Genomic DNA, 12,785 nt, shown 5'->3' on the forward strand with positions numbered 1-12,785 from the left:
AGGCTTATATGGCGATATTAAGAATCCTGTTTTGGACGTTTGGTTTGAGAGACGTGTGAGACATTTCAAATGGGGATATTTGTCCTGAAGCTCTGATGAGAGCTCTGGACTGGAGATATAAATCGTGCAATTGGCAGCACACTGGTAACATTTAAAGCCATGGAAATCGATGAGATCACGTGGGATCAAAGTGTACACTAAAGAGGAAGGAGGCTATTAAACTCTGAGAAATCCCAGGAAAGGTAGATAAGGGGAAGAGTTAGCCAGAACATGAGACTGAGAAAAAGCTACAAATGTAAAAAGAAACCAGGATAAAGTGGTGTCACATAAGTTATGACAACAGAATTTCAAGCCTAGTTTCCAAAAGGGAGTGGTTGAAATGTCTAACGTTGCTGAGCGGTCAAGAAACTTGATACCAGAAAAATGTCCTTTGAATTTGGCATCATGGAGTTGATTGGTGACTTTGACATGGCTTATGTCAAAGGAGTATTAAGGAAAGAAATTTGATTGCTGTGTTAAAGGGAAAATGAGGGCTTCTACTTTTGGTAAAGCCTTGACTATATGTTCAGTAGAGCCCCACTGTTACAAACATTTAGATTCTCAATAAAACATCGTTCTAATGCTTTTGTTGGAATTTCGGGAAATAAAGGAAATTTTCATGTCCCTCCCCTCCTCACCATAGGTATCTATCTCCAAAAGCAGATGTGAGTAGCATGCAAATAGGATTTGGAAACTATGCTTTGAGCAGGCCACAAGGTAGGAAAACTGAAGCCAAAACTCTTGCATTAATTCAGGAACTTTGCCAAAGTGGCCCTACCGTTTCCCCGAAAATAAGACCTAGCCAGACCATCAGCTCTAATGCATCTTTTAGAGCAAAAATGAATGTAAGATCCGGTCTTATATAAGATTGGGTATTATATTATATTTTATATTATATAAGACCTGATCTTATATAAAACCCGGTCTTATATTAAAATAAGATTGGGTCTTATATTAATTTTTGCTCCAAAAGGCGCATTAGAGCTGATTGCCTGGCTAGGCCTTATTTTCAGGGAAATACAGAGGGTAGTGTTCACTACTCTGATAGAAGCAATTGAAGATGTCCTCAGGGGGAACACCCTATTTAGACACCCAGGTTTTCCATACATTAAAATCAAATGTGTCATGTAACTGACAAAAGGAATTGCCTTTATTCTTCCATTAATGACAAATGCAATAAAAGGAGGGTCTGCATAGATTAGAGCTAGAAAAAGGAATCAGACCACAGGAAATAAGAACTTGCTTGTATTATCTCAGGAACATCTAGAAAAGTGTACTTGCTGGTGGAACATTTTACTACAGGTTCTACTATAGAATAAAACATTCTACAAGATTATACAATGCCTTTGCTCTAATTCCATTTCTGGAATTAGAAATTAGCTTTCTGAATATCAATGTTTTCCAAAGAATCTTGCTACCAACTTAGATATGAAAATATCTTGATGAATGCAGTTATATCCCTCTAATATAAATAAATTGCTCTTAAGTTTGGTGATTGGGACTCTGCCACATCTGGTGAGCTTCTGGGTAAACTCACAAAATTAGGTTCCGACACAAACTAAACAAATATTCTCAACTGTCCCTATAGGCAGCCACCAAGGGAAAAATAAGAGAATTGAACTATTTTGTCTAAATACTTCATTTATCAGATGAGGCAAGTGTAACACCAAAGTTGTGATTTATTAACATAGTCAATGGCAGAAACTGCACTAAAATTTGGACCTTCTAATTCAGAAGTTTGCTCTGATTCTTTTACCAACAAATGCTAAATTAATATCTAAAGGCATATATTTGTATTTACTACACTTTAAACAAATTTTTTCTTGTCCTTAAGTTGATGCTTTAAATTACTGTTTGGTCTTTCAATTTCAGAGTAGTAATTTGTAGAAATGAGAAACAAACTTTTTGAATAAGAATTTTAATACATATTGAGAGGCTGGTTAATTGGTTATTAGGTTACCAAGGTCAAAGTCAGGGTTTAACCTCCAAATAGGCCAGTTAGTTTTCCAAATCATTTTTAACAACACATGTTGTTGGTTAAAGAAAAAGCTCCACTGGGGGGAAAGAGTGGGAGGGGAGAAGGGTATAAAAAAAAAAAAAAAGACCTTCACAAGTAAACCATACTGACAGAAAAAAAGGTGTCTTGTTTGTCACTTTAAAGCTGCTTATTCTTTGAAAAGTACTTATCTTTTCAGCATTCTTAGAAATGGAACTTCTAAAAAGCAAACTATTAATTCCATGGCTTTAAAGACACTTTCAATTTTATCTCCTCTATCCAGAAAATCCATGGCACTACCAGCTAATTACTTTACATATTTATAATTGTAAATTATAATTACACCTATTATAGATTAGCATCTAAAATAATATTTTGGACACATGAAAGTACAGGAGATTTGATGGAAACACTGGAATTTTAATTTTGTAAACCATATATTCAAGCAATCAATAACAGAACATTGCCCATAGAGAAGTGGGGCCTGGGCTGAGACCTGAAGCTTGTATTTTCCCAAATGGAAGATCAGGCACCACTCCCAAGAGCTAACAACAGGTCTGTCCAGATGCTAAGACCAGGGACTTCGAAACCTCCGTCTTGCGCCTTGCAGGACTCCAGGGCAGTTAAAACTTCATCTTTCAGTGGTGAAGGGGCCTGACAGAGACTTTGAAACCTGCAGTACAACTCCTCCCAGGGCACGTCTTGGGACTCAGCTCCAACCCAAATGCCTTTCTGAAGATCGTAGTGCAGATGTCGACCCCAGTTTGTTAGCAGACCCAGATAGACCTGGAAAAGGTCTGGATGGCGGCCTGCCACCGAAGTTACCAGCCCGGCTGGGAGACTGCGGCAAAAAGTAGCCATGATATCCGACTTCCTCAGAAGCCAACAAACCAGCTCTTGACTCCCCTCCCCCGGTGTTTTGGGGCTGTCCAGTTCCCACTGCTCGTTGCGGGGCTGGGGAGATGACGATGGCAGCAAGAGCGCGGCCGCGATCACCTGCAGGAAGTTGTTGTGAGGCAAGCGCTCCCACAGGCTGCTAAGACACCTACTGGGGGCCTCCGCTTCGGCCCTGCCCACCTGCTGCAGACGCTCGAGCAGCAGCTCTGCCTGAGTCTTTATCACTGAGTCTTCCTGAAGGACCGAGTTCTCTCCAAAGCCGTTCAAACGCAGCATGTGGACAGCGGACCGGCGGCGAGCGAGGAGGGCCAGGCTGCCTTGGAGCGTCTCCTCTCCGGCTTCCAGGACGCCAGGGCCGGGAAAGAGTTGCTGCAGCAGGCTGTGAAAGGCGGCATCCCCGAGAGCCGGGTTCTCCAGCAGTCGCTGAGCGAGCAGGAGGTCGCAGCGCTCCAAGGCCCCAAAGCTCGTCAACCCCGGGACCGAAGCGGGCCCAGAGCAGCCCACCTGCTTCCACTGGTTATGCAGCCGCCGTTCTAGAGCCGTGCGAATGCGGACATGACGGCCAAAGCGCCTGTGGACATGGCGCAGGTAGCCAGCCCACTGCAAGGCCCTGCGCACTGTGGCGGGGTCCCAGCTGCTGACGTGGGTCGTGCGGGACACGGCCAGAACCTCAGAAAAGCGGTCCAGATGCTGCAAGAGCGATTCCATGGGGCCCGCGTGGTCCGTACTTCCGCTTTCACCCTCGAGACAGCGAATCTCTACGCGTTGATTGGAGTGTCCGTGAAATGATACGCCCATCTACAATTCTATTGGACAAAGTCCCAGTCAATCTGACAACGCGGCTTTAATCCGGGTACCTTCACTCCGGGAAATTTAAACTGGAGAAGTGGCCGGGCGGTTTTACTTTAGCCACAAATATTGCAGAGGCTCTTAGGACCTAGAGAATAAGTGTAGGGCATCCTGGCAAGAATTCCAAGAGCCACGTGAAAGATGCTATTAGTCACACAAGTCTCCCAGTTTCCTGTTTTAAAAGGTGTGGGAACACTCGTTTTAATAAATGAAAATTGACTTTCCCCCTCTCAAATTTCTCTTCTTTTTTGTTAAAGCAAAACAAAACACAACACCAATTCTGAGTACTTATTGGAGTAGTTTTTGTTGTTGTCTTCAGGATTGGAGGTAGGATTAGGTGAAAAGGAAGGCCTCTTTAAGAAACAAATTTTTTCAGTTAAAAGCTCAAAGATGAGTGTTGAGAACAGTTTTTAAGGCCAGAAAACAGTTAATTTGCAGGTACTTGAGTTGACAGAGCATAATCCTTTCAAGGATATGAGCAAAATCCAATAAACTTGCCTTCAGTTCAGGATGACAGGGAGACATACTGGCAAGAATTGTGCAGATTAACTTTTGCTTCATATCTTTTCACTTAAAATTTAAAAAAATTTATTGTAAATCCTCACTTGAGCATTATAATGTACACATATTTCACCTAAGCCTCTTTTCATTACACAAATGATATCTCTGAAGTTTTCTCTTTTAAAGAATGAAACGCCAAGGGTTTGAAACTTCTCTGCAATGTTCCATTTAATTCAACATAATTCAATGATCATTTTAAGCTACTATTATATGTAAAGTATTAAGGATTGAAAGATAAGTATGACAAGGCCATTCACTTTAAGAAATCTAAATTTTTGAGACAGAGGTAGAGAGGAGCACAGAAACACTTAACTATATGCGAATCTGATTTTAAGTGTTTTTAAATCTGTGAGAATGATGCTATGAGAGACCTGATGTAAATTGACAGGAGAGTTCTAGAAAGGCTTTACAAAGGACTGATATTTCGTTTAGGCCTTAAATTGAACTATCACAAAATAAAGGAAAACTCAAGTGAGAGAAATAACATAAGGTAAAACATATAGCAGTCGCCCCCTTAACTGTTCTTTTTGCTTTCCTGGGTTTCAGTTTACCTGTGGTGAAATATGGTCTGAAAATATTAAATGGAAAGTTCCATAAATATATAATTCATACATGTTAAATTGTGTGCCATTCTGAGTAGCACAATGAAATCTCAAGCAGTCCTGCTCAGATATGCCCAGGACAGGAAACACCTGTTTGTCCAGCGTATCCATTCTGTATACGCTGTTTGAGCGTTAGTCATTTTGTAGCCTTCTTGGTTATCAGTCCACCATCACAGAATTGCAGAGCTTGTGTTCAAGTCACCCTTATTTTACTTCAACATGGCCCCAACGTGCAAGAGTAGTGATGCTGACAATTCAGATGTGCCAAAGAGAAGCTATAAAATACTTCCTTTAAGTGAAAAAGTGAAAGTTCTTGACTTAATAAAGAAAGGAAAAAATTGTATGCTGCGGTTGCTACAGTTATTCATCTTACTTCATCTTATTGCATTGGCATTGTATCATCTCACATCATCACAAGAAGAAGAAATGTGAGTACAGTACAATAGGACATTTTGAGAGACAGACCACATTCACATAACTTTTATTATAGTATGTTATAATTGTTCTGTTTTTAGTTATCGTTAGTAATCACTTACTGTGCGTAATTTTAAAATTAAACTTTATTATAGCTATGTATGTATAGGAAAAAACAGTATACCCATGGTTCAGTACTATCCATGGTTTCAGGCATCCACTGGGGGTCTTGGAATGCATCCCATTCAGACAACGAGGGGATTTCTATATAAGGTCATGAATGTGTATAGTGTGTGCTATGAATACCGGTACCAACCTCCCTTCTTGGTTATGATTTCTGAATTCCTGGGATGCAATAAATTAGGACAGAGAATGGAAGGGCAAATTTCTGGAGAATTTGTTAAAATATGATATTGGTCAAACCATGGGAGTTAAGCATCATAAACAATGAACGATAAGAAAAAGGGACTTTCACTAATAGCTTACCTCATGGGGTTCTGGTGAAGATTAAATCAGATAATAAACGTAAGATGCCATTTTTGATATTATGGCTGACTTTTAATATTTATTCTACCATCACCCCCACTCTCTTTGCATAATAATGATGCAATTGGGATACTGACTTCAGCTCAGCTTCAGGGTGTAGAGCATGATAATTTTGGGCCAATAATTTTAATCCACCATTCTCTTAATTAAGTAATTAATTTAGAAATTCAGTCTTAAAACTAACTATTATAGAATTTTTTTCATAACAGAAATTTTTTCAGAAATGGCCAGGTGAATCAGTTCCAATTCATTAGTTTTAGATGATTCAAAGAATATGTCTCCTACTCTTCAAAGTCTATAGAGCATGAACACTAACTAGTATGAAGAGATAGTTGTCAACAGACTCTGTAGGTTTATTCAGGCTGAATATTTAGGTATGCTTAAGTGAGCATTGCTTCCTCTTGACATTGTAATATGTTTATATAAAGCCCAATGCTGAAACACCCATCTCCTTCCCAGAGCCAAAAGAATTTCAGAATCACAAAGAATGCTTTAAATTAATACAACCCTAAAACTAACCTGTTTAAGAGTATAACCTTATATAGTCACTTTTTTTTTTTTTTGGACTATTTCAGTTTTATTTTCTGTTGCTTTCAGCTAAATGCACCCGAATATAAGCCCTTTAGGACCCTGTGTGGTACATATAAACACTTAATAAACATCAGTTGTTGTTGTCAATATTATATAAGTGCCTGAAGTATACATTTTTCTCATGTCTTCTCCAAATTCCACTCCTTCCAAATATAAAAGAGCAACCACCAACATCATTATGGACAGTGTTGGAGAAAACTTTATTGAAGAAAGATACAGCTTGCTGCTCTAATTTACTCTTGGTCCTGAGAAGTTTCTAATACAATCTCGTTCAATGGACTACTAAGACTTGAAAAATCAAGTTGATTCTACATTCTAGGTTAGGCCTACATGGTTGGTTATTTTAAGATATGAATAAGCTGCCAATGATAGGAAACGGCAACTGTGAGACCAATGAAAACAAAGTGTTCTGATGTCCTTTTATTCTACTCTGAACAATAGTATATTCACATATGAATGTCCGCCATCTACTTTTTGAAATAATATTTTCCTATATAACAGACCTGGACTCCACCTCTTCAGGCAAGGAAGAAATAGAGGGATTTTCCCTTATCCCAGAAACTACTTCTTGGAAGGAAAATGTTTTGACCTATTTACAAACATTCTGAGGGCAAATTTTACAGGCAATGATTATACCTGATCTTGACCCCATTACCTTATTCAAGACAGGGGTTAGGGTAGGTCTCTTGTATATATTCTCTAGCAACAACAATAAATAGCAAGCTGGCACAACTTTTGAAGAGAGATCTCACATAGAAACTTAGCAAACATATTTGCCGTTTCTTTGTGATAATGCAAACTATATTTCTGAGAAAGGGGAATGTAGATCCTAGTGGGATTTATTTCAGTTAAATCAAAATTTCTTCATTTCACTTGTGTCCCTTACAAAAGGGGAAGAACCATCAGATGACTTATAATGGACAGAAGACTTTAGGCATGTATAGGGAAATCTGACAATTAAGTTTCCGGGAACAAATGGTCTTGTCTTGCACCCAATGTTATTATAACTAAACCCTGATGAGACTGTAGAACCCCACACCAAATCTCAAAAATATTAAATTTATATGCCAGATAGGAAAAACAAACCATGTTTACCTTTCCTACCTTTAAAATTGTTTTCAGAAAGTTAATGGACTGTAAACAAATATTTCTCTGGGTTCTGAGCTTCCCAATCAGTGTACAGCAGAAAGGGTTACAATTTTATGCCTGAGATATTGGTTGCCTTTGGCTTTGGGGTACATGAGTAATGGCTGGGAGGCTAGACTCATTACAGAGATAGAGAGGTCTGACAATACACCCTTTAGTACTTCTTTGGACATGCTCTACTGCCTGGACATCTAGTTAGTGTCTAGAATGAATATACATTGCAATTTATCATGGACAAGAGGCCCAAGAAGTAAATGGAAAAGTTCCAGATATCCAAGACAGACAGGACATAGCCCTAGTGAGTTCAGAGGAAGATGTTGGAGGAGGGATTAAAGGATGGGATCTCCTGTGGGCACAGGTCTAGATGATGGCTCCAAATCTCTGTTTCACAAATTTGAGATACTCTTTTCCACTTGCAGTAGACATGACTTTAGGTGGCCTCAAAGCTAGCAGCAGAAAGACTGCTCTAACAACGCATGGATATTCTGAAAATTAGAACTACATGAAACTTTGAAATACTTGATATGAAAACTTTTCTGTGGATCTGTAATTCATTTGCATCATCATAGTAATGTTTAATATATTGCCTTTATAGGAAAAGAACAGAAGAGCTTTTCTTTAAATATAATACTATTTCTTGTAAATGCTATTTCTTGTATATCTATTTTCTTGTAAATATAATACTATTTCTTGTAAATATAATACTATTTCTTGTAAAAATGGTTTTGCCTATTTCACCAATAGTCAATGGTGACTCTCAAGAATATGAAGAGAGTTTTGTTAAAATCTTGATCAAGAATTGTGACTGACCTTTCCAAACATAAAAAAATATTAAAAACTCATTGCTCTTTCGATGCCCAGTGCAGCCATGGCTCATAGTCCCAAAAAGCATCTGACGCATGTAGCGGCTCCAAAGCATTGGAGGCTGGATAAACTGACTGGTGTGTTTGTTCCTCATCCATCTACCAGTCTCCACGAGCTGAGAGAATGTCTCCCTCTCATCATCTTCCTAAGGAAAAGACTGAAGTATGTCCTAACAGGAGATGAAGTAAAGAAGATCTACGTGCAGCAGTTTATTAAGATTGATGGCAAGGTCTGAACTGATGTAACTTCCCCTGATTCTTTTGTGGATATCATCAGCATCTGCAAGATCGGAGAGAATTTCCATCTGATCTATGACAGCAAGGGTCGCTTTGCTCTTCATCACATTACACCACTGGAGGCCAAGCACAACTTGTGCAGAATGAGAAAGATCTTTGTGGGCACAAAAGGAATCCCGCATCTGGTGACCCACGATGTCTGCATCCTGGTACCCTCATCAAGGTCAATGACACCATTCACGTTGATTTCGAGACAGGCAAAATGACTGATTTCATCAAGTTTGACACTGGTAGCCTGTGCATGGTGACTGTAGATGCTAACTGGAAGAATCGGTATGATCGCCAACAGAGAGAGACACCCTGGATCTTCTGATATGGTTCCTGTGAAAGACACCAATGACAACAGCTTTGCTACCCAGCTCTCCAATATTTTTGTTATTGGCAAAGGCAACAAACCATGAATTTCTCTTCCCCATGGAAAGGATATCCATCTCACCATTGTTGAAAAGAGAGTCAAGATACTGGCAGCCAAACAGAGCAGTGGGTGAAAGGATCTCTTGGTGACATGCTTGGAAGAGTCTTTGTACTTAATTAAAGATAATATAGCATGAAAAAAAAAATCATGAAAGCAAGCTCAATTTTCCACTTTAAAAAATTTCAGAGTTTTAAATGTGTTGGGGAAGTTTCATAACAATTTAACATGTAGAATAATATTTATTCATGTTATCAAAGAAAGTGCAAAAAAATTTTGTTTTTCACCAAGTCTTTTATATATGCTTCTCAAATCCTCTTTGGTTGACTGCCATGTACCACAAGGTGAAAAAGGTTGAAAAGCATTGCTGTAACATAGGCATTCTAACATAAATAGCTAAGGAAAGGGGGGAAAAAAAAAAAAGGGCAGTATGATTGAAATTAGCTTGCCTTAAGTTTCTATTAAGTTGGACAGGGGGAAAGTAGTTGACTAGTTACTCTCCATTTGTCTTTCCCATATCACCCCATCCATTTTCTTCCTTCTTTTCTCACCTCTGTGCAGAGGGGTGGCCTGATCTACATTGACTGTGTCAGCCTTTTCCCCTTGCCCTCTGCCTTGCTGCTGAATTGACCAATGAGAGGCACCGGCAAGCAACCAGAAGGACAAGAGAGATACAGGGGTTCTCTTTGCTCTCTGCTAAGGCCTCAGTGTTCTGGTTTCTTCCTCTAAAAAGTTGTAAAACGCCTCCCTGAGCTTCAGATGGCACCGATTACTCCCTACAACCTTAGGCAATTCCTCCTGTTGCTAATCCCTGGGTACCCTGGCATGCCTTGTAGATTCCCTTAACTCTGGCCACACTTCTATAAATATATCTCTGTTAAATTAGCTTCGAAATTCCTGCTGACTGTGCCTGTTCCCTGCCCAGACCTTGACTGAAACGATTGTCTGAGTTTTCAGCCATTCTTACATAAGTCTGTGAGTCATAATATTATCAATCAGCATGTGTTTAGGGGATGGTGAGTAGTCTAGTGCAGTGATGACCAAATATCTGTCATTGTCATACACTCCTGCCAATCCATGACAAATTTATCATTGTTACTGACACATACAAATATATGGCAGAACAACGTAAAATGTTTTCATAAATATCATTGATTTAGGTGAAGGGAAAAAAGCATTTCTTTGTAAAGTAATGGTTATACTAAATGGTCATTTTGTGTTTTCTTGACTTGGAAAAATTAAAAAGTTTGCAATTATTATTTTAGACACCTACTTTAGAATATATATATATGTGTGTAGAAATATATGTGTTATACCCAGAGATAGATAAGTCAGTGAAATCCATAGTCTTGAAAATCTCTTGTTTAGTGTGGGAAATGGTTAGAGGTATTCGTAGATGAACTCAGATTGTGAAGACTTTAGAATACTGCCCTAAGGAACAGGGTCTGTGTTCAACTGACACTCAGATGCTGTTGACAAGTTTGGAGCACAAGAATGACATCATATCTGTTATAAAGCAATGTAGGAAACAGGCTGTAGTCAGCTGGGACAAGTGGCTAGAGATGGCGGTCCACTAGAAAAATATTGCCATAGTCCAGGAGCACGAGATGGCAGGTTCACTAAGGAAGTGGCCGAGGAAATGTTAAGGAGGAGTGGGAGAGCGTGGTGCTCAGATTTGAAAATTCCTTCTGAGGAAGAATCTATAGATCTTAATGGAGAAGAGGAGCAAAATAACTGCAAATTCTCATTTAAGCAATTGGGTGAAGTATCTTTACATTTGGAATGGAATGGGAGCTTGGTATTGATTTTGACTGATGCTAGTAATTGGGAAAGACAACAAAAAACTCATAGCAAAACATGGCTCAGAGGAAATTCTTATGAACTTGTTTTCTTAATCCCAGAGTACTGTCATATCTCACACTCTTCAGGATGCCAGATTAGTATATTAGATAACCAGAACAGATAGTGAATACTATGGGAATCCAAAGACATCATGATTGCATGAAAATTGAGTTATTGAAAACATGGATTGAATTATGCAAAAGGCATAATTTATACAGAAATTTCCCTCTTCCTTAAATAATAGCCAATTCAATTCCTAGAATCTGAACATTTAATTTGATATCTCTTAGATTGCTCATATTCAGAAACTACTTAAATACTTGAATTGATCCTACTCGAAGAGATTCCTCTGACTTTTATCAAATTTAAATTTTTCCACTACTTGGACATCTATTTTGAAAAAAAGAAATCTCTATATAAGGGACAATGATCAAATTCATATTGACATAAATTGAATATGCAATATATTGTTTTGAGATTATGTCAATACACAGGTTGTGCATCCTCCTTTGTGTATATGTGTGTATGTGTACATAAGTAAAAGGGGTAATATTCCTAAGAAGAATATACTTAAACTAAATAATTGAACTATATTTATGTGTAAAATTTCATTTTTCTTTTACAATTGGTGATTTTTTTTTTCTAATGTCTAATCTAGAAAGAAACAAATATGAATCAAGATCTCTCTTTTCCTTTGAATTAGAAGTTTGGTTTCATGGAGGAGAGCTCTGTAATAATGTCTGGATGCCTTTATTTTTATCCCGTAGTTATCAGTATATTGCTACATAAGTACCTGCCAGTAAGGGCTTTTTTTTCCTGGTTCAATAACTTTCTAAGTGTCTGTTGTTCCCATTTTCAAGTCTCCAAAACTTTTATATGAATTCTTTCAGCACATTTTTTTCATTATTTTCCAACCTTCTTTTTTTCTGGATGGCTGAAGTTTCCAGACATATAACCAGAAATGTCCTAAGAGAATTAGTATATATAAAAAAAACAAAGCTAAGGAAATGGGAAGCAAAGAAAAATATGCATGTATAATCATGTATATAGACATGTAAACTCATTTTAAGTTTTCCTTAAAAAGATAACAGAGGAATCTAATTTTCCTTATTAATATTTTCTTATGAGGAGCAAATATGGTGGAAAAGTTATCAAGAAACTTTCTTGTTTTTAATAACTTCCAGACTTAATCTTAGCTCTTAGATTGGGCAGGTCTGTTAATATCATTAATGTCAAGGAGTGTTATCCCCAAAGATTCCTAGCATTTCAAAATAAACTGGCTGAAATAAGCCAAATAAGTGATTAAAACGAAATTCACAATATCACAGAGACATTTTATTGGAATGTAAAAATTCTTTCTGGTAATGTTTTTATCAGTTAGTTACCAAATTTTAACTATAAAGGAAGGCTTTAAAGGGACTATTCTATCACATTTGAGGGAAACACTACATTTAAGGGGAAAAGGTGTTTGAAGCAAAAGTGCCATAAACTAATAGTTATTTTCCTTTTATTCTTTTGAGTGGATTAATGAATGTTATAATTTTCTAACAGTTTGCATATCCTTACTTACATAGATCAGATAGGTAAAGCCCCTGTTTCTTATTATCTTAGAATATGGTGTGTCTTCACCTTTCCCCTAGTTTATATAATTTTGGTAATCTTTTTTTTTTTTTTTTTTTTGATGCTGTACATGAGGAGGATATGTATACACGAAGCAACATCTCGGTTAC

General features: G+C 37.9%; 1 protein-coding gene and 1 pseudogene across 1 annotated transcript; one reads left to right on the top strand and one right to left on the bottom strand.

Annotated features, from left to right (window-relative positions):
• Window positions 1-1,167: 1,167 nt before the first annotated feature.
• FANCF (FA complementation group F) lies at window positions 1,168-3,661 on the bottom strand. Its single transcript, XM_019742587.3, has one exon. It carries the CDS (start codon window positions 3,638-3,640, stop codon window positions 2,561-2,563), a length of 1,080 nt encoding a protein of 359 aa, XP_019598146.3. The 5' UTR covers window positions 3,641-3,661; the 3' UTR covers window positions 1,168-2,560.
• A 4,692-nt stretch (window positions 3,662-8,353) lies between these two features.
• Window positions 8,354-9,289, top strand: LOC109453115 (small ribosomal subunit protein eS4, X isoform-like; annotated as a pseudogene).
• Window positions 9,290-12,785: the final 3,496 nt, after the last annotated feature.

The sequence above is a fragment of the Rhinolophus sinicus genome, chromosome 14 (assembly GCF_057876585.1).
Source record: "Rhinolophus sinicus isolate RSI-liver-muscle chromosome 14, RSI-T2T, whole genome shotgun sequence".
In the NCBI taxonomy this organism is placed as follows: Eukaryota; Metazoa; Chordata; class Mammalia; order Chiroptera; family Rhinolophidae; genus Rhinolophus; species Rhinolophus sinicus.

Excerpts from the sequence above, each read along its gene's own strand:
- FANCF (XM_019742587.3), bottom strand. The coding sequence starts at position 3,640 with ATGGAATCGCTCTTGCAGCATCTGGACCGCTTTTCTGAGGTTCTGGCC.